The 22,124-nt window shown below is 41.7% G+C and overlaps 1 protein-coding gene across 1 annotated transcript; it reads right to left on the bottom strand.

The window, feature by feature from the left end:
* Nucleotides 1-18,914: 18,914 nt before the first annotated feature.
* On the bottom strand, nt 18,915-21,201 carry LOC104236926 (glutathione S-transferase). The gene is made up of 3 exons (XM_009790972.2): nt 20,908-21,201; nt 20,365-20,413; nt 18,915-19,583 (listed from the first exon to the last, which is right to left on the bottom strand). The coding sequence occupies exons 1-3, from the start codon at nt 21,052-21,054 to the stop codon at nt 19,138-19,140; spliced, it is 642 nt and encodes a 213-aa protein (XP_009789274.1). The 5' UTR covers nt 21,055-21,201; the 3' UTR covers nt 18,915-19,137.
* Between the last annotated feature and the right edge of the window lie 923 nt (nt 21,202-22,124).

The following is a 22,124-nucleotide window of genomic DNA, read 5'->3' as shown; positions in this document are numbered from 1 at the left end:
CTGGTGGGCGACCTAGAACTTAAATGTATTCCCGCATTATACTGGTGGGTGACCTAGAACTTAAAAGTATTCCCGCATTATACTGGTGGGCGACCTAGAACTTAAAAGTATTCCCGCATTATACTGGTGGGCGACCTAGAACTTAAAAGTATTCCCGCATTATACTGGTGGGCGACCTAGAACTTAAAAGTATTCCCGCATTATACTGGTGGGCGACCTAGAACTTAAAAGTATTCCCGCATTATACTGGTGGGCGACCTAGAACTTAAATGTATTCCCGCATTATACTGGTGGGCGACCTAGAACTTAAAAGTATTCCCGCATTATACTGGTGGGCGACCTAGAACTTAAATGTATTCCCGCATTATACTGGTGGGTGACCTAGAACTTAAATGTATTCCCGCATTATACTGGTGGTCGCCCAGAACTTAAAAGTATTCCCGCATTATACTGGTGGGCGACCTAGAACTTAAATGTATTAAAATTGCTTCCCCGTTCTTCCGAGAACATTTTCGACAATCGGCAAAAAATTTTCTGCCCCGGTTTTTGGTGACTTCCCTGGCGTTGCATCTCGCTGCCATCATTAATCCTTTGTTTTCCTGCAGCAGACAAAAGGATTTAATCAGTTTTCACTGTGGTGGTAGAGGGTGCCTTTTGGCGGATGATTTTCCTTTCTTCTCTTTTCTTGCTCCATGTCCCACTCGATTAGTAGGCAAAGTTGCCTGTTGGGGGTCTCTAGCCTGCTGGGGATTGGCTTTCAATTAATCCCCTTTTTCGCTTTTTCTTTAAGCATATTCTGTGGGAGTCTTCTCTTAACTCCCGAAACCACTCCCTTTAGGAGCTCACTTCCTCCAAAATTGCCGGGCACGATTACTGCACTACCTTAAATCGGCTTCTAAGACTGTTTGTATTATCCTGCATTGGATAATTCCCCTCCGGTTTCTGATAGTAAGCTTTGAAAAAAAATCCTTTTCAAGACAAATTTTAGGAAGAGAAATAAAAGCTAGAAAAATAGAAAATCTTTCTGAACCCAATTTTGGTGGGAGAAGAGACTCAAAAGAACTTATCTGGAGGACATGACTGGTCCCCGTGATCATGACGTGCACCATAGATTCCCGACCCAGTCTATTTGTATCAATCGATTTGCCGGATGGTCTGACTTGCTGGGGATGATAAATGACTGTCCATGCTGTTGCAAATGTGGTAGCTTTTGTTGATTCGTCTTGTCGCCTCATAGTGCCCTTCGAGGGGTTTTCACTAATGAGACTCTCTCTTTTCTCTCATCTCCCGGCGCCTTATGGTGCCTGTGAAGGTTTTCACCAATAAGACTCTCTCATTTCATATCCCTCATCTTACATCGCCTCTCGGTGCCTGTGAAGGTTTTCACCGATAAGACTCTCTCATTTTATTTCTTTCGAGGATCCGGGGTGTTGTAGATACGACCCTCTCTTCCGGGGATTCTTTTGACTATCAACTCATTCCCAGTCTTACGATCCTCTTCTTTGCTGGGGATCAGTGTATTATTCTCGGCCTTATTTGCCGGATTTGGCATCTCTCGAACATTGATCGGGAGGTCTTTTGGATGTTGATGTTGGTTTTGGTGTGGGATTGAAGAAAGGCTACAAAAATGAAAACAATTTGAAGGGTGATGTGCTACAACTTTTGGAATCAAACCTTTGTTGGAACTTAAAACATAACCTCTGCCCCAGTTTTCTTGCTTGGGGAATTTATTTTTTATGCTTATGTTGAGCTATGTGCGTTACGCACATTGTGCCTATTATGCACACTATGTACATTATGCATCCTATATTTGCTATGATGCATACTATGACCGAGCCGTGAGGCGCCTACGTATCCTCTTTGAGGAATCAGGTCAAACGTAGTTCCCACGGTTTTATATTCCTTATGATTTTATCTTTTTTTTTTTTTCTCTTTTCCTTCTTTTCATTTTCTCTCTTTTCTTTTTCTTCTTTTTTTTTTCATGTCTTCTCAATTAGTGATTCCAAAAGAGGGGTATGAAAGAATTACTTAGGCTCAAAGGGGGAAGCAAGGGTTAAAAGTGTTTGGATAGAAGAAAGAATTGTCTCTGTCATCTCATTATTCAACAAATGCCAAATACAAACAAATAAACCAAAAATTGCCATAATTAAAGAAATTACGCATAATATCTCTTGACTGCATCTGAATTGATAGCCATGTCGACACATCTACCCTCGACATCTGTCAAACACAAAGCACCGTTGGACAATACTCTGGTCACGATATAAGGCCCTTGCCAATTTGGGGCGAATTTGCCTTTTGCCTCGACCTGATGTGGGAGGATCTTCTTTAACACCTGCTGCCCTACCTCAAACTTCCTGGGGCGCACCTTCTTGTTATATGCTCTTGCCATTCTCTTCTGATACAGTTGACCATGGCACACTGCTGCCAATCTTTTCTCATCTATCAGGCTCAACTGTTCCAATCGAGCTTTTACCCATTCATCATCATCAATCCCGGCTTCAGCGACAATTCGGAGGGATGGAATTTCGACCTCCGTTGGTATCACGGCCTCAGTTCCATACACCAACAAATAAGGAGTTGTGCCTATGGAGGTCCGGACGGTAGTGCGGTACCCCAACAAAGCAAAGGGTAATTTCTCGTGCCATTGTCTGGACCCTTCCACCATTTTTCGCAGTATCTTCTTGATATTCTTATTGGCTGCTTCGACTGCTCCATTCGCCTTGGGACGATATGGGGTGGAATTGCGGTGTGTAATCTTGAATTGTTGGCATACCTCTCTCATCAAGCTGCTATTAAGATTCGCACCGTTATCCGTGATGATCACTTTTGGGATCCCAAATCTGCAGATGATATGGGAGTGAACAAAGTCCACCACTGCCTTCTTGGTTACTGATTTGAAGGTTTTAGCCTCAACCCATTTGGTGAAGTAATCAATGGTCACTAGAATGAACCTATGACCGTTGGATGCTGCCGGCTCGATGGGCCCAATGACATCCATGCCCCATGCCACAAACGGCCAGGGTGCTGACATCGTATGTAACTCTGTTGGCGGAGAATGAATCAAATCTCCATGTATCTGGCACTGATGGCATTTCCTCACAAAAGTGATACAGTCGTGTTCCATGGTGAGCCAATAACACCCTGTTCGAAGGATCTTTCTTGCCAATACATATCCGCTCATGTGTGGCCCACAAACTCCAGCATGTACCTCTGCCATAACCGTCGTTGCTTGACTGGCATCTATGCATCTCAACAATCCCAAATCCGGGGTTCTTTTGTACAATACTCCTCCACTGAGGAAGAAACCATTCGACAAACGCCGAAGGGCTCTTTTTTGGTCTCCAGAGGCATGTTCTGGATATATCCCCATTCTGAGGTATTCCTTGATATCATGAAACCAGGGTTTGCCATCTGCTTCTTCTTCTATGGCATTACAGTAGGCGTGCTGATCACGGACCTGGATGTGTAGAGGATCAACATACATTTTGTCAGGATGGTGCAGCATTGATGCTAAGGTGGCCAAAGCATCCGCAACCTCGTTGTGAACTCTAGGGATGTGTTTGAACTTCACCGATCGAAATTGCTTGCTCAGATCATGCAAGCATTGTCGGTATGGTACGAGTTTTAGATCTCGTGTTTCCCATTCTCCCTGAATTTGATGTATCAAGAGGTCCGAGTCTCCCAAGACCAAGACGTCTTGGACATCCATGTCGGCAGCCAGGCGCAGACCCAGAATGCAAGCCTCATACTCGGCCATATTGTTGGTGCAATAGAAGCGTAGTTGAGCCGTAACAGGATAATGCCGTCCTGTTTCAGAAATGAGTACTGCTCCTATTCCAACCCCTTTTGCGTTTGCAGCTCCATCGAAGAAAAGCTTCCAACCTGGTTCCTCAGGTAATTCCAAATCATTCGTATGCATCACCTCTTCGTCAGGAAAATACGTTCTTAAGGGCTCGTATTTTTCATCAACGGGATTCTCTGCCAAATGGTCTGCCAGTGCCTGGGCTTTCATGGCCGTCCTCGTTACGTAGATGATATCAAACTCTGTGAGCAGAATTTGCCATTTTGCCAACCTTCCCGTGGGCATAGGTTTCTGAAAGATATACTTCAATGGGTCCAAGCGGGATATGAGATAAGTAGTATATGAAGACAGGTAGTGCTTCAACTTCTGAGCTACCCAAGTTAGGGCGCAGCATGTTTTCTCGAGTTGAGTGTACTTGACCTCATGCACTGTGAATTTCTTGCTAAGATAGTAGATGGCTTGCTCCTTCCTTCCTGTGTCGTCATGTTGCCCCAACACACAACCAAATGAATTTTCCAAGACCGTCAGGTAAAGAATTAGGGGCTTCCCGGGCTTAGGCGGGACCAATACGGGTGGATTAGACAGATACCCTTTGATTTGGTCGAAAGCCTCCTGACACTCTGCCGTCCAACCTACCGCAGCATCCTTTTTCAACAGCCGAAATATGGGCTCACAAGTTGCTGTGAGTTGAGCGATGAACCTGCTGATGTAATTGAGTCTACCCAGCAAACTCATTACCTCTGTTTTGTTCCTTGGCGGTGGCAAATCTCGGATGGATTCAATTTTGGATGGGTCTAACTCAATCCCCCGTCGACTGACGATGAATCCTAGCAACTTTCCTGATGGAACCCCGAATGCGCATTTGGCCGGGTTAAGCTTGATATCATACCTCCGGAGTCTTTGGAAAAATCTCCTTAGGTCTGCTACATGGTCCTCCTGACGCCAAGATTTGATGATCACATCATCGACGTACACCTCGATTTCCTTGTGTATCATGTCATGAAACACAGCAGTCATTGCTCGCATGTACGTTGCCCCGGCGTTCTTTAACCCGAACGGCATTACCCGATAGCAGTAGGTTCCCCATGGCATAATAAACGCTGTCTTCTCAGCATCCTCTTCGTCCATTAGGATCTGATGATAACCCGCATAGCAATCCACAAAGGATCCGATCTCGCGCCCAGCGCAATTATCGATCAGGATATGAATGTTGGGTAACGGAAAATTGTCCTTGGGACTTGCTTTGTTGAGGTTGCGGTAGTCGACGCACACCCTGATTTTTCCATCCTTCTTTGGGACTGGTACCACATTGGCCAACCACTCGGGATATCGAGTGACCCGAATGACCTTTGCCTGCAACTGCTTAATCACCTCTTCTTTGATTTTTACACTCATTTCTGTTTTAAATTTCCTTAGTTTTTGCTTGACCGGAGGGTATGCCGGGTCAGTGGGCAATTTGTGAACCACTAAATTGGTGCTTAATCCAGGCATATCGTCATATGACCATGCAAAAACATCTTTGAATTCCATGAGGGTTTTGATCAATTCTTCTCTGACATTCGGCTCAATGTGGATGCTAATTTTGGTCTCTTGGACGTTATCAGCGTCTCCTAGGTTCACAGCCTCAGTGTCATTTAGGTTAGGCTTGGGTTTCTCTTCAAATTGGCACAGTTCTCGGTTTATCTCTTCGAAGGCTTCCCCTTCGTCACATTCAGATTCATCATCACAAACGACCTCTTGCATCATTGAGTCAGATTCAGATTGATTTATTAGACTAGGTCGAAGATCCGCTGTGCATGCCATGTCATTAGGACCAGTAAAAAGAGAACTGTTCAGAAAGAAAAAGAACAAAACAAGAAATTAAAATGGGACAAAAGAAAAGAACTTTATTAAATTTGCAGGATAAAAAGGGTTCACACTTTTACAAAACGAAAGTAAAATTGGGATTACACCCTTGAATAATCCGATCAAACAAACAAACAAACAAAACATTAATCAAAGCCTACTACCAAGACTCCCCTCGGACAGGAAGAGGAGTAACCGTCCAATTGTTGGTCTTGGCCTCAGGCCCCACAAATTGTATCTCTGCTCTGCTGGAACCTTCTCCAGCTTCCACCATACTGACATCCGCGAATAGCCTCTCAAAACTCTGATTCAGGTCTTCATTTATACCGATCAAAGGTCCTCGAATCTTTGGGATCGCTGACCCCTTGGCACTTGCTTTAACAAAAGACCTTGAGAGGCGTGGCACTGGTTTAGGCAGAAACCAGACCCTCTTCTTCATTTTTCGCGCTTGCTTCCTGTCTGCTGCGGTTGGTTTGAACCCCAACCCGAAAGTTTCCAGATTCTTAGGAAGGGAGACAGGTTGGACTATCCCTTGAAGTTCAACTCCCAGGCCTTTTCCCGGCACAAATCCATTACCCAGCATTTCTGATACCATCATGACTGTTGCGGCAGCTACCCTAGGGTGCGGGATGATTTCTCCTTCAGAAATTTTGTTGGCCGACCCTGTATCGAGAATCTGGTAGACCCAAGGACCTTTGTCATCAGTGGTCTCTATGAAAGGCACAATGGTTCCGCCCATGGTGCATGTTGTATCCTCGCCGTGCAACACGACCTCTTGTCTTTCCCACTCGAACTTCACCGTCTGATGTAGGGTGGAAGGCACCGCTTTGGCTGCATGAATCCAGGGTCGTCCTAACAGCAGATTGTAAGAAACTGTGGCATCTAACACCTTGGAATTCCATGGTAAACAGGACCGGCCCAATGGTCAGTTCAAGTACAACATCCCCCACAGTGGCTGTTCCGTTTCCGTCAAACCCCCGGACACAGATGCTATTCTCCCGGATTCTTCCACGGTCGATCTTTAACTGGTCCAGGGTGGATAATGGACAAATATTGGCGCTTGAGCCGTTATCCACCAATACTCGAGTTACCACCGAGTCTTCACATTTGACAGCTAGGTATAGAGCTTTATTATGCTCTGTACCTTCCACCGGTAGGTCATCATCTGAGAATGTTACCCTGTTCACCTCGAAGATCTTGCTGGCAATGGTTTCCAGGTGGTTTACAGAAATCTCACTGGGTACATGAGCCTCGTTCAATATCTTCAACAGGGCCCGACGATGCTCCTCAGAATGGATCAGCAACGACAACAGTGAGATCTGGGCCGGTGTTTTTCTCAGCTGTTCGACCACAGAATAGTCATGTACTTTCATCTTCCTCAGGAATTCTTCAGCCTCTTCTTCGGACACTGGCTTTTTGGTTGCCACTGTGTTGGTTTTTCTTAACTCCACCGGAGCAAAACATCGACCTGATCGAGTCAGCCCTTGCGCTTCACAACTGACTTCTTCCACCTGTTTTCCTTTGTACATCACCACCGCCTTTTCATATTTCCAAGGGACTGCCCTGCTGTCAATCATCGGCAGCTGGACCACAGGCTTTATGGTCACCCGTTCTCTACATACCCCTTTCAACACGACTGCCGGTGTGGGCAGGATCCCTGGTATTACCAACTTGCTTGGCTCGGGTTTGCTTGCTATGACGGACGGGCTCTTTCCCAAGATCACTACTGGCTTGACGCCTTCTCCCTGCGACTGTACACTCGTTCCTCCACTGGTTGAGACTTCTTTCGGTGCGGCTTGGATCATCATCACTGTTTGTGAGGGTTTTCTCAATTCTCCTCCCTCACATACCAACTCAATCATGTGAGTTTCGTGGTGCGCTGGCAGTGGGTTTTGGTTGATGTTAGGAGCTTCTGGTGTCTGGACCTCGATCTTATTGGTGTCAATAAGATCTTGTATGGCATGCCTTAATTTCCAGCACTTCTCGGTATCATGCCCGAGCATCCCTGAACAGTATTCACAACTGATTGATCGATCCAAATTCTGAGGTGGGGGATTTGGTTCTCGAGTCTGGACAGGACTAACCAAACCCAATTGCCGCAGCTTGTGGAACAAAGCGGTGTAGGTTTCTCCCAGCTCCGTGAAGGTTCTCTGCTTCCGCAACCTGTCATTCCTAGCATCTGGATTTCCCCGGAAGCCTGCCCCTGAAGGGTTTCTATATGCCCTTGGCGGAGGGTAGGTGTTTTGTGGTGGTGCATATATGTTCTGGGGAGCCGGTGCGCGCCATTGTGGGCGAACCGGAGGCTGAGTGTATACCTGGGCTTGGTGTACGGAACAATGTGGTTCTCGAGGTGGATAGAAATTTTGTGGTGGGTTGTATGGGTAGTTTGACCTGTGAGGCCTGGGTTGGTTGTAGTGTGGCCTGCCAGCCCTGGACCAACTGCCTGCCTCGATCGTGGCAACCTCTTCTTTCTTTCTTCTTAACGCACCTCCCCGTGCCGCTTTGAATAGCCTGGGTTGTGGCCTTAAGTGCCGAATAGTTCAAGATCTTGTCCGACCTCAAACCTTCTTCTATCATGACCCCTATCTTGACCACCTCGTTGAAAGATTTTCCAACCGTTGTCACCAAGTGACCAAAGTAGGTTGGATCCAATGTCTGCAAAAAATAGTCCACCATCTCTCCCTCTCTCATGGGAGGATCGACTCTAGCTGCTTGTTCTCTCCAGCGGAACCCGAACTCGCGAAAACTTTCCCCGGGTTTCTTCCCAGTTCTCAATAACGTGAGACGGTCAGGGACTATCTCCAGATTGTACTGGAAATGACCTGCAAAAGCCTGCGCCAGGTCATCCCACGTGTACCACCTGCTGAAATCCTGCCTGGTATACCATTCCAGTGCAGATCCGCTCAGACTTTGGCCGAAATAAGCTATCAAGAGCTCATCCTTGCCTCCTGCCCCTCTCATTTTACTACAGAATCCCCGCAAATGTGCCATGGGATCACCGTGCCCTTCATATAAATCAAACTTGGGCATCTTGAACCCAGCCGGGAGTTGGACATCCGGGAAAGGGCACAGATCTTTGTATGCCACGCTGACTTGATTGCCCAGCCCGTGCAAGTTCATGAAGGATTGCTCCAGGCTTTTGAACTTTCTCAACACTTCATCCTGTTCAAGGGCCTTAACCGGCTTCTCAACCTCTGCGAGTACTTCCAACTGTGGATTGTAAGCATGTGGTTCGGGTGCATGGAATGTAGGCTCAGGGGGATAGTATTGGGTATCGTGAGCCTGAAACAATGGCTCACTGGTCGTTCGCTGCAAAGGGGCTGATGCAGGTCCCACAAAAATGGGAATATTGGGTGTTGGGAGAGGTTGATGGGGTGGTGGAGCTTGGGAATCATGAGGGCTTCTTTCTTGATGATAGAGGGGATTTGGGCGGCTTGTGGAAGGGCCAGAGTGAGGGTACTCCGGCATGTGTCCCAGTGTTTCAGGACTCTTTTGTGTTTTGGCTAGGGCTAGTTGCATTGCATTCATTTCTAGTCCCATCCTTTCAATCTTTTCCATCGCTTCTTTTAACAACTGGCTCATCGGCCTTTCTTCCTCATTGCTATTCTCCGAAGTAGTCATGCTTGTTGCTACCGGTCCTTTGGATCTGGTTTGGTATGAATGTGTTGCCAGAATTCTTTAACAACTAACTGTCTGAATCAGACAATAACAAACTTTGTTAGCGTTAGATTTCAACAGATTTGATCATAACACATAGAGGATGCAATGCATCTAGGCAGTTAATCGTTTCTACATGCTTTGCCTTAAACAACATGCGTCATCCCGGTTTGCTCATCCGTCCCTTTTTAAAGTACTTTGGGAAACCCTATGTTTTATTTTATTTTCTTTCTTTATTAAAAGCGGTCGAATCTTATGGGGATTGCCTACGTATCACGTCCCCGCGTGAATCAGACCAGGCGTAGTTCTACCTTGAGGCTAACATTTATAAAAAGAAAATGAACAAACATTACATTTGAAAACTTTGTAAAAACAATGTCTTGAAATACACACAAAAGAAAATGATCAACATTATATTTGAAAACTTTGTAAACAATGTCTTGAAATACACACATTCAAATTGAAATAAAAGATACAATTCTTAACATCTCATAACGTGCCCCACTTTCCACTTGTGTTGTAAATTATTAGATCATTTGCTCAAGGCGGGGCTTGACCCGGATGTCCTCCCAATGTTCGATACATCCTTTCCAACTCCACTGCTAGATGACGGGCAAAGGTGGGTGCATGCTCGGTAAACCTTTCATAATCCATTCCTTGGTAGTTTACATAACTTTGAGAGGTGTAGATCGCCAGGTCGTGGATCTGTGCCCTGAAATTTTGGAGATGTTGGCCTTGATCCTGCAATTGCTGCTGGCGAGTGGTGGCTATATCTCGGATACGGCCTTCACGATCTAGGGCTGACTCTAATAGAGCTCGGAGTCTGGCCTGCTCTAATCTCATCAGCGCTCTTTCTCTATCAATGTCCTCTTGTTGATGCTCTCTGCACCTTCTTGCATCTTCTAGTTGTGCACGAAGTTGGTCTTCTGATCGTATCCAATGGTCTTTTTCCTTCTCGAATTGTGCCCTGTCTTTCTCGGATTGCCTATTTTGGCGTTCCTTATCAGATCTGGCTTCTTCGTTTAATTGTTGGATCCTTTCTTTTGCTTTGCTCAACGCCCTTTCTTTTGCAGCAAGAATGGAATCATAATCCTGCATTCTTTCAAAAAGATTGGCGATGGTTTTTTGATCCTTCCAATTCCTCATTGGCGTTTCAGAAGCCTTTTTCATTTTCAGAAATCGAGCATGAAGACTTTCATTCTCACAGGCTAGACTCTTCTTCTCGCCTTCAGCTTCTTGTGCTTGCAAATCCTTCTCCAGACTGAGGTTCCTTAGATTTTCCTTTAGGGCGTGGATAGTTGCTTTGTACCCCTTCTCTTTTTCTCCCCAGATCAACCGCTCTTGGATTTTATCATTAAAGTTTTGAATATGGGGTCTTTTAGTTGGCCTTCTCAGCTCAGGTTCTGGTTCCTCATCCACGCGAGACCGTTTCTCGAACCACCTTGCATATCCAGGATTTATCTCACCCTTTGTAGTGTCTGGGACTTGAGTATCGCTTTTTAAGTATCGACATCCATTCCACATCTGCTGAAGTAACGCCTCAGGAATAGTGGCCTCTGGGTGTAGTTCGATTTCTTGCGCACTCAAATCTTCATCATCAGGAACTACTTGATATCTTCCTAGTTGTCTTAGGACTCTCAATGGCGCGTATGGCTGGATGCTTCTCAATCCCAATAGTAGCAGATAACTATTTGAGTTTGACATATGTATTACTTCCCTCATTGATAGCCATCCCAGAGTCCATTCAATTTGATTTGCCGTTAGAGCCCTTAGCCGAGATACCCATGCTTCTGTCCCTTCTGGAACCTGATAATTTTTCACTCTTTCCTCATAACCCTCGATGTAATTATCGTTGTTTGGCCTGTACTGTATGATCTTGGGCTGTTGTTGGAGATGTTCAATCAGCCACATTTGCAACAAAATTTTGCATCCCTCGAAGACTTTCGCTCCCGCTTTACATAAAGTCAAAGCCCGATAAATGTCCGAGAGAATGATGGGGACAAGGGTGTGGTTTTCCTTGGAGGTGAGGATTTGCACAACTTTTGCGGTGCGAATATCGATTGTTCGTTCTTTGTTCGGGAAGACCATGATTCCTAGAAAAGCCACCATGAAGGCGAAACGACGGTGAACCTGCCATGCGTCTTTGTCTTGTTTGTTAGTAAGGCCTTTCTCATGAATTTCGAACCCATCTGACTTTCCGAACCTTGAATACAAAAAGTTGAAAGAACAACATCCGTTGACGACGTTGCTTTTCCTGATTTGACTGCTGATGTTCAAAAGACCGAAGAATCGATGTACCGAGGGAGCCTTCGTGAATATCAAGCTTTGATTCCTTAAACTTCCGTCAAAACCAACATATCCAGCTACCTCTTCTAATGTAGGAGTGAGCTCGAAGTCAGAGAAACGAAAAACATTGTGAACAGGGTCCCAAAAAGTCACTAATGCCGCAATCAGATCCTCACGGGGTTTAACTTTCATAATGTCCGGGAGATTTCCCAAATGCTTGATGATCCACTTTTGACCATCTTCGCCTAATTCACCCCACCACATTTGAAGCTGGAATAGAAACTCTTCTGTATTTGGGGAGGAGGGGTTTTGTGTGGTGCTCATTTTGTATCTGAAATTTAATTTAATAAAGTCAAGACTCATTTTGAAAACATACTCCAATCGTTTTCAGTTAAAACTATTTCAAGATTTAAAACTATTTTTTTTTTTGGAATTTTTCCAACTATTTTCAAGACAAAATACCTTTCAAGATTAAATACCTTTATTTCAAGATTTGAAAACTATATTTTATTTTTATTACATATATATATATATATTTTTTATTATGACCCATTTTACTCCTCAGCTCTTACCATGATTTCATTTAAGCCGGTCAGCAAGCATGTTCGAGGCAAATGAATGCACGTATAGCAAGTAGGATGCATCAGGATGGTCTTTTTATTTCGGGTTCACCTGTCTTAGACAGACCCAACCCCTGTGTTGAGTCCCCTAAGTCAAATGCACGTGATGCAAATAAACGTTCCTACTAGGGATCCGGTACATGGCTGAGTTATTCTAAGTGTAACCCTGAGGTTGATTGTTCTAAACCTGGCTTACCCAAACGGACAGTTTGAGCCGAAGCGGGGGCAACGTACCGGGAGCACGAAAGTCTGCCCGGCCTAGTTACTTGTCCCAACTCCGTCTTATTTGGTATGACTTTAACAGAAAGGTGGGTCACGCGCACGTGTACACCATAAATTCAGAAGACTCAGAAAGAAGGGTTTCGTAGCAGTTTTATATACACAATTCAGATAATATTAAAGCGGTAAAAGCATCATTTAGCACATTAAGCATATATCATGTAAAAATCAGATAATAAATAAAGCCAAATAACAACAATTATTCTAAGCTCGAATTCTTAACCCTGAACCAGTGGTTCTGGGTTATGCGGTCCCCAGCAGAGTTGCCAGAGCTGTCACACCTCCTTTTTACGCGCCCGCGGGGGCGCAGGGGAGTTTTTTCCAATTAAAGGACAATCGAAACGGGATTGGTTTAATTATTCAGAGTCGCCACTTGGGAGATTTAGGGTGTCCCAAGTCACCAATTTTAATCCCGAATCGAGGAAAAGAATGACTCTATATTATGGTCTGCGTACCAGAAATCCGGATAAGGAATTCTGTTAACCCGGGAGAAGGTGTTAGGCATTCCCGAGTTCCGTGGTTCTAGCACGGTCGCTCAACTGTTATATTCGGCTTGATTATCTGATTTTATACAAGTGTGAACTTATGTGCAAAATTTAACTTTTAACCGCTTTTATCATTTACTGTTTTTATCAAGAATTGCAACGTTGTGAAAATGTATCTCGAACCGCGTTACAATCAATGTACCCGTGGTCGTCGACACACTTTGACTCCGTTGAGATTTGGATTTGGGTCACATCAATGTGCACCCGAGTTTAAGGAAATTAAATTATTAAGACGTGCCTAAAGCAACTAGCGTATTGTTGTTTTGGGTAAGGCCGAAAAATTCGCTAAACGGCCTGTCCCGAATTCTAAGTGTTTTAATATATATATAGTTAGAGGGCCCCGCAGCTGTGTACATTTTTGTTTGACGAGGCTCGTCTCGTTCTACTTTTAAAAGGAATTCGCGACGTCATGGATATGCCTCTCGGACCACGTCACAATCAATGTACCCGTGATTAGAAATACATTTCGAATCCGTCGAGATTTGGATTTGGGTCACATAAATGTGCACCCGAGTTTAAGAAGGTAAGGTTTATTAAAGCGTATCCTAAAGAGACTAACGTGTTGTTATTTTAGGAGGGTTGTGAGATTGCTAAACAACCCGTCCCGGAAACTAAATGCTTCAATAATATACATTTAACAAGGGCCCCACATCTACGCGTTTTGTTTATTTTTCATCGAGGCTCATCTCGTTCTTATTTTAAAAAAAAGGATATCCTATAGCAACTATGTTTCTTGTCGTGTTTGTCTCTATCAATCGAAAGCAGTAGATAGTCCTAATTAATTAATGCTTGCAAGTTATTTATAACAGAATTCGGAAATGCTTAAAATCAGGGACGAGGCTGCGTGCACAGTCAGTCGAATAAATAATCATGGGCCCAAATCCAACCCATGCGTGATGGGCCAAACCTGGGCCACTGCTTGCTCGAAGCAGGCCTGCTTGGCCTGTTGTGACCTGAACTCGACCTTAACGGGGTTTATATTACAAATTTTATGTTCTTTGTCTTAACAGGTGATTTATTAGTTGTATGAGACCATTAATCAGAAAAGGAAGAACTTAACCCCTTGTGTACAGTTTTCATGTTTGGCATACGTTACAGCATATACGACAAAGTAAACTAAATCTGAGATGCAACCTAGTTCATTGAGACCCCTTTTATCTAACAGCTTACATATACAATTATCATTCGATACCCTACATTGACATCAACTAGGCTTGTAAGCTAACTTCAGTATCCCAAAATATGAGCTATTAGACATTACATGACATTCAACACAACAGTACATGTATATAAACAACATCTGCAGATCTTCTCTTTTATACTCATTGCTCAAACTTTCGAGTTACATTGGTAGTGTAATTGTGTACCTGGTATAGAGGACAAAGAAGAAAGGAATGATCAGCTGGGAAGTGTGCAGTAAACACAGCAACAGCACAGCAACAAACCAACAACCAAAATTGTTTTCCACAGTCCACGAACAACCAAAATAATTCCCAGAACAAAAGAACTAACAGATAGTCGAGTAATCCCAGGGAAGAGTAGAGAAACCACAACACTAACAGAGTGTTCAATGCAGCAACACCAACAATTCAACAACCATAAACAGCTCAGTCAATGCAAGCAACAGAACTTGGCCAAGACAGCTTGACCAAAATGCACTCTTATACAACTTTCAGAGAGTGTTTGGTTGCAATGTTTACTGGAAACTACCTTATGTTTTTCAGTTTTTCTTTGGACTCACTAGACCTCTCTTCAGATTAAAACTCCAGCCTTAAGACTAAAAATTCTACTTTGTTTTCTCTTTTTCTGAAGACTAAAGGTCCAGCCCTATTTTAGTTTTCGAATGGCCTATTTATAAGCCAAAGTGACCAAGTGCAGCTAAGCTGCCCTCATCTGCAACTTGCAGTCTGCCCATACCCCTTAAGCCCATGCCTAAACATCTTTCGTGCCAGCCCCTTTGTTCCCCACGCTTGGTTTTTGTTTAATCAAGAGTTATGGGCATCATTTTATTATTCATTTTAAGCCCCATACTCTCGTGTCTTGTTCCCCATTGGTATTAGTTTAATCCCAAATTAGTACCCTACTTGTTAGCTTCATTTAAACTAATCATTTTTGTTCTTTTCAAACCCCAGACTACCCCTGTCAACCTTGATTATTACTGCCCCTGCCTATTGCAGCATCAGGGCATTTTTGAACTGACGAAAGTTCAAATTCAAGACTGCCTGGACTGAACCTTTTCAGTCATTTTTACAATGCAAACAAACCATTTCAAACAATGTTGGGGCATTCAGTCAGTGGCAGAGTTCAATTAGTCATGCGACATTATTAGCTCATTCGATTCATTAGTTATAGAAAACTAATCGACGACATTTATCGAGTCGACTATACTAATTATAACAGGTAATAATCAGTCGCTCATATAAACAATACGTTCAGGGACCTAAAGGGCATCAGACAACTTTTGTTCAATTACTGGGGCCTATATAAGTTATTCATGCGACGACTATACTAATCGGACATGCTTATCATAGGATACATTTAAATCATACACAGAAAACAATCGACCAAATAAAAGGTCTTTACAGAGAGGAAAGAAATTAAGAATCTATCAGAAAATAACAAACAATTACCACAAAACAATGCTAATGACTTAATCAGCAATTAATATAAACGAAAAAGGAAAAGAAAACTTACCGAACAAAGTTTGAAATCAAAACGGACCCAAATCAGACTCAACTTTGACCACTTGAGGCCGAACAAATTTTAACCAGGGTGTTCTCACATGAGAACACCTTGGTTAAGATCCATTAAACCTCAAACCCTTATTAAGACCGGCCGGATTCCAAGGCTATTAGTGTTCTAGGTTTTGGATCTTCAGATCTGATTTTTTGGGAGTTGTGGGTAGATTCAGACCAAACCAAGCTTGGTTTGGTCACGAAGAAGGTCAGGGGAGTGTCTGGTATGAAGATGGGGTGGTTTGGCATAGGTCCGGGTTTGACTCAAATCTTCAAATGAAGATTCGAGACGAACGAAAGTGATTCGAGGCAAATGGATAGTAGATCCATGTTCAGGAGAGTGAGGGGGTCTTAGGGTGTTCAGGAGGTGGTCACCGGCGTTCGTGCCGCCGGCTTTAATGGCGAAGGAGACTAGGGCGGCTGCTAGGGTTCGGGGGGTTTCAGGTTTGAGTTTGGGGACGATGAAGGGTGGGGTTGGTATAGGGGGTGCGGGGTATGATAGGAGGCTTATATACGGGGAGGCTGATTGGATCTGAGCCGTTAGATCAGATGATCTCAACGGACGGGGTCGTTTGATAGTTAAACGGGGTCGTTTGGTTTAAGTGAGGATTTGGGTCGGATTGGTTCCTGGGTCGGGTTTTGAAATGGGTTACTGATAGTGATCCTGGACCGTTGGATTGGATTGATTGGAACGGCTGAGATGAGCCGCCCTTGAAACGACGTAGTATGGGTATTGAACTACGTCGTTTTGATAACTGGTGAATGGGTCTTGGGCTGGCTGACTTGGACTGGGTCTGAGTGCTGGTTTGGGCCTGCTTTGTTTCATTTCTTTTTGGCCCAAACCGATTTTCTTTCACTCTTTTGCTTTTTTTTTTCTTTTAAACAAAAAATGAGGTAATAATAAAATAGTGAAATTAAAATCAACAACACTGTAACATTTCCACATAATTATCACAAAAATAAGTTAAATCACAACCTAGAACGAACGACGCACATATATTTATATTTTTTTTGAATTTTCTTTTAACGACACATATTTTTGTATTTTGTTTGATAATGACTAAATGCGAAATGGACAGACCTACAAGCGACTAATAACACATGTCACGAAAACTTGAACAATTGTACAGCGAAACCATTTGTCACTATTTTTATTTTCTTTTGGAGCGATTGCTCGTAAAGCAAAAATCACGTACTTACAGGAATTGTTCATAATCTATATTATTATTAGGTAATATTTCAGAAATATTTGTAGTCATTTAAATTACTACTAGATGCTGAAGTTCTACCTCTTTTTTTATTTCCCCGATTAGTAACCTTATTACAAACTCTTTTTGCAGCAATAAAATTTAACTACTAGCAACAACTAAATATGCAAATAAAATAGTAAATAAGAGAAAGAGTAGGAGGACGTGCACCGAATTCGGCAATAAATTGAGCACTTGATGATTTCGCAACTCCAATGTTACCACGAAGAAACGTCAATTGTTCCAATTTTGAAGTTCAATTGTTCAAACTTCAAATATAAATACTACGATAAATTAAATTCCAAAAAAATAAGAGCCAAATAGTTAATTGCACTTTAGGTAAAGATTGAAGAATGAGAGAGAGAATTGAGATTGATAAATGAGAGATGAATGAAGAAATGAAGAAGGGGGGGGGGTATTTATAGTTTTTCAAAGGGGTGTTAATTTTTTTTAAAAAAAAAAATCAAAAATGGGCTATTTGTGAAAATCTGCTATTGGGCAACGGCCATAAGGGCAGAAGACCATTGCCAACGGTCAGAAATAAGGCCCACTATTAAAAAAATAAAAAAAATTAACTAGCCGTTATACCGATCTGGGCCGGTCCGGGCCGGGCCGGTTAACCGGTTGAACAGTAAAAATCGTTGATCGGATTTGACCGGTCCGGTTAACCGATAGAATTTAAGTAGACGGACCAACCCCTACCCCTTTAACCCAGCCCCACCTTGCCCCTTTGTACCAGTTCGGGTCGGTTCCAGTTTTAACCGGTTTGGGCCGGTCCGGTTATGGTTAAACCTGGCCCGTTAGACACCCTTAGCGTACACACTACCCTCCCTAGACCTACTAGTGGGATTTTATTGGGTTATTATTGTTCTCGTCGTTATAAATTAAAATGATAAAAAAAGAATAATTTGATCAATTTTATTATTAATTAATAATAAATTTGATTAATAAATTTTTTAATATGTATAAAAATAACAAAAATATTAATTAAAATAGACAGGAGGGAATAAATTTAAATTCAATGAATGAGACATTTAATTTCTAAAGGTTCAGTCACCATGTACTAACATTTAATTTCTAAAGGTTCAGTCACCATGTACTATCTACTAAGAGTACTATTTAATTTTATAAAGCTTTTCACTTTTTGAGATTTGGGCAATATTTGTTGACGTTGACAAAAAAACGAGTGGTTGAAATTGAAAAAGATTATTTAGAAATTTGGTTTTTCAAAATCTATAGGAGTATGTGGCCATTGAAGTTTGACCAAGTCTCATGAGCATGATTGATAATTGCAATGTCTCTAATCGCATCTTTTAGTCAGCCAACAACTCAATGGAACTAAACTTAAAATTGAAAGAAAATAGGTAAAAATAACACGTACTACTCAGATTTCGTACTGGTCATTCAAAAACAGTTTTTGAACCCATAACTCATGTTGCTCCGCCCATAGTTCGAGTATACTTATGCTAGAACTCCAATATACAATACCGGAGTATTTTCTGAATTTTGAACAATATTTTCGTTCAGATTTATCTTTACATGAAAAGTGACTAAATTTTAATTACTTTTGAAATTGTAGCTATTTTTGAATGACCACTTGTAAATCTTAACTATTTTTGAATTTCTCCCAAAAAATAGTAAAGGAGATTATCAATTTTAACTCGCGCCCAAAATTATTTATATTCGATTAATCGAAAAAATATATAAAATTTGTATAATTTTTGTATATAACAAACCAAATATATATATACATATTTTTTCCTGATTTAATAAAATAAACAAGTTAAAAGAAAAATTAATTTTTAGTACAAAAAACTAGTAAAAAAAAACACAAAGTCATTTCATGTAATTCAACAGTCATAATCGTAACAAACAAAAAAAAAAAAAACAGATGATATTGGGAGATTTCTTCTTCAAAAAAAAAAAGAAACGTTTACGGTACAATAACACTCAAACCAAACACAATAAAAATAGTTTTCCAACAACAACAACAATATTACGCCTCAGTCCCAAACAACAAGTTGGGACCAGTTTCCTACGGCCCCAATTTTATTAACCTGCTGATTCATAGGCCACAACAACTGTTACGCCTCGGTCCCAAACGAGTCGGGATCAATTTTACTGTTTGTGCAACTCAAGTGCCTTAGACCAAGCAGGCCTAGCCAAAATATCAGCACACCAAGCCTTAACATGAGGTCTAGCATCAAACAAATTCTTAACTTTAGTCCCCATTAAATAATGCACAACAGGTGCATGGTGTAAATCTGCTAATGTAAAACTCTCACCACCCAAATATTTTGACTCTTTAAGTCTTGATTCATACACATCAAGAATTTTGCCCAATTTTTCTTCATTTTCTGCCACTGCTGCATCATCTGTTACCATTCCTAACATTGGCTTAACAGCTAATTCAAAGCTTAACTTTGAAGCAATAGGGTCAAATTTTGTTGATTCTACTTCCATCCATACTGACATTATTGCCATTTTTTTGGGATCATTGGCTAATAGTTGGTTTCCTTTGTCTGCATATGTGTGTGCTATGTATTGAGTGATGGCCCTTGACTCTGCAAATGACAATACTTCATACATCAATATATGACAAATCAAGAAAGAAAATGGTGGATCAATTTCTTTTACTGGGCTCTATGCGACGTGAATTTGGATTAGTCGAGTTCAAAGGCGTATGATCATGTGGTACGGGTTTTGGGAAGCGGCAGCCCGACACATAAACCCCTGCTATGCAGGGGGTCCGGAAAAGGGCCGGACCACAACGGTCTATTGTACGCAACCTTACCCTACATTTCTGCAAGAGGTTGTTTCCACGGCTTAAACACATGACCTCCTGGTCGCATGGAGGCAACTTTACCAGTTACGCCAAGGCACACCTTCGAATATATATAATATATTAATTCAAGAAAGAAGATAATGTGGTGCTATTGTGACAAAGGAAAGTTAGTATATCACCAAAATAAAAATTTGTGCTTTTAGTCCCTGAAATATTAATAAAATTTTGATTTTGATCATTATGATATCGGTTTAACACATTCAACCTTCAATTAATTAATAAGCACACTTTCGATCCTTTTACTTGTGAGTCTCCACAAATTTAAGGAATTATTATCTGCTAAACTATCTAAATTACTCGTATGTCAATGTTAAAGTTATACTATTGCTCTATATTTTAGGGCTATATAGTTCTGAAATGATATAAAAATAGCATATTTTCTACGTAGAGGGCTAATAACATATAATTAAATTAAATTCAAGGTTACTTAATGAAATATCAAAAGGACCAAACTTAAAAACATAAGAAACTGAGGGATCAAATGTGCAATTATTACTTACCAAAAAGCTTGAGATCTCCATCTTCAAAAGCTGGAACTTGACCAAATGGCTGCATGAATAAAAAAAAATAAAATTAAGTCATTTTATTTTTTAGGATCTTGAGATCTCCATCCTTAGATCTACTCTAAATCTACTATAGTCAAATCTATCTGTAACAGCCTCGTTTCAGCATTTTTAGGCCACTAGAACTAGGGGCGGAGCCGGTCCATCAACTACAAGTTCAGTTGAACCCGGTAATTTAGGTCCAAATCTTATATTTATTTTAAGAAATTCATTGAATAAACACAAATTATTATATTAGAACCCAGTAATTTACAAAAATTTAATCCCGAACCCAGTAAGTTTCAAATTCTGACTCCGTCTCTAGAACATATATTATAACATGACATGAAAATAGGTCCCAAAAAAGATATTTGCTTTGAGAAAATGTTATTATAGAGACAAGATAATTATTATAGAGAAATTTAACTGTAATTATTTATAAATTAAAATAAAAAGGACATGAAAAAACAAGGCTAATAATTAATTAAGATTTAGACTTACATTGAGAGAAATGAAAGGTTCTTTCTTGTGATCACCAGTTTGCATATTAACAGGAAGAAGCTCAAAATCAAGCTCTTTTTCTTTGAGTGTAGCTATGACTCTCATTACAGCAGGTGACATAACAGGGCCATGAACTTTGATTGCCATTGTTATTGCTAGAGAGAGAAAGAGAGAGGAGAGAGAGAGAGAACTTTAATGAATAATTTGTGTTAGAAATTAAACGTGGAATGATGAGTAGAAGGCATGTGTGTGTGTTATATATATAGAGTTAATTTCCTCCTTCTAGAATGACCCATTGGAAAGTAATGGTTGTTGAAAAAGTTGTATTTTCACGACAATTGTGGTGAGATATTATTATTATTATTATTATTATTTTATTTTTTATTTGGTGTTCGGTATGCTCGGATGGTAAGCAACTTCCGCTTCCAACCAAGAGGACCAAGAAGTTGTGAGTTCGAGTCTCCCCAAGAGCAATGTGAGAAGTTCTTGGAGGGAAGGATGCCGGAGGTCTATTTGGAAACAGCCTCTCTACCCCAGGGTAGGGGTAAGATCTGCATACACACTACCTTCCCCAGACTCCACTAAGTGGGATTATACTGGGTTGTTGTTGTTGTTGTTTGGAAACAGCCTCTCTACCCCAGGGTAGGGGTAAGGTCTGCGTACACACTACCTTCCCCAGACTCCACTAAGTGGGATTATACTGGGTTGTTCTTGTTGTTGTTTGGAAACAACCTCTCTACCCCAGGGTAGGGGTAAGGTCTGCGTACACACTACCTTCCCCAGACTCCACTAAGTGGGATTATACTGGGTTGTTGTTGTTGTTGTTTGGAAACAGCCTCTCTACCCCAGGGTAGGGGTAAGGTCTGCGTACACACTACCTTCCCCAGACTCCACTAAGTGGGATTATACTGGGTTGTTCTTGTTGTTGTTTGGAAACAACCTCTCTACCCCAGGGTAGGGGTAAGGTCTGCGTACACACTACCTTCCCCAGACTCCACTAAGTGGAATTATACTGGGTTGATGTTGTTGTTGTTTGGAAACAGCCTCTTTACCCCAGGGTAGGAGTAAGGTTTGCGTACACACTACCCTCCCCAGACCCCACTAAGTGAGATTATACTAGGTTGTTGTTGTTGTTGTTGTTGTTCGGTATCGTATTGAGCCGATTAACTTCGATTTCACATTATAAAAAATTATACATTAAAAGGTAAAACACTTCT

Source organism: Nicotiana sylvestris, chromosome 2 (genome assembly GCF_000393655.2).
Source record: "Nicotiana sylvestris chromosome 2, ASM39365v2, whole genome shotgun sequence".
Classification (NCBI taxonomy): Eukaryota; Viridiplantae; Streptophyta; class Magnoliopsida; order Solanales; family Solanaceae; genus Nicotiana; species Nicotiana sylvestris.
This window is presented reverse-complemented; position numbering and strand designations above follow the sequence as displayed.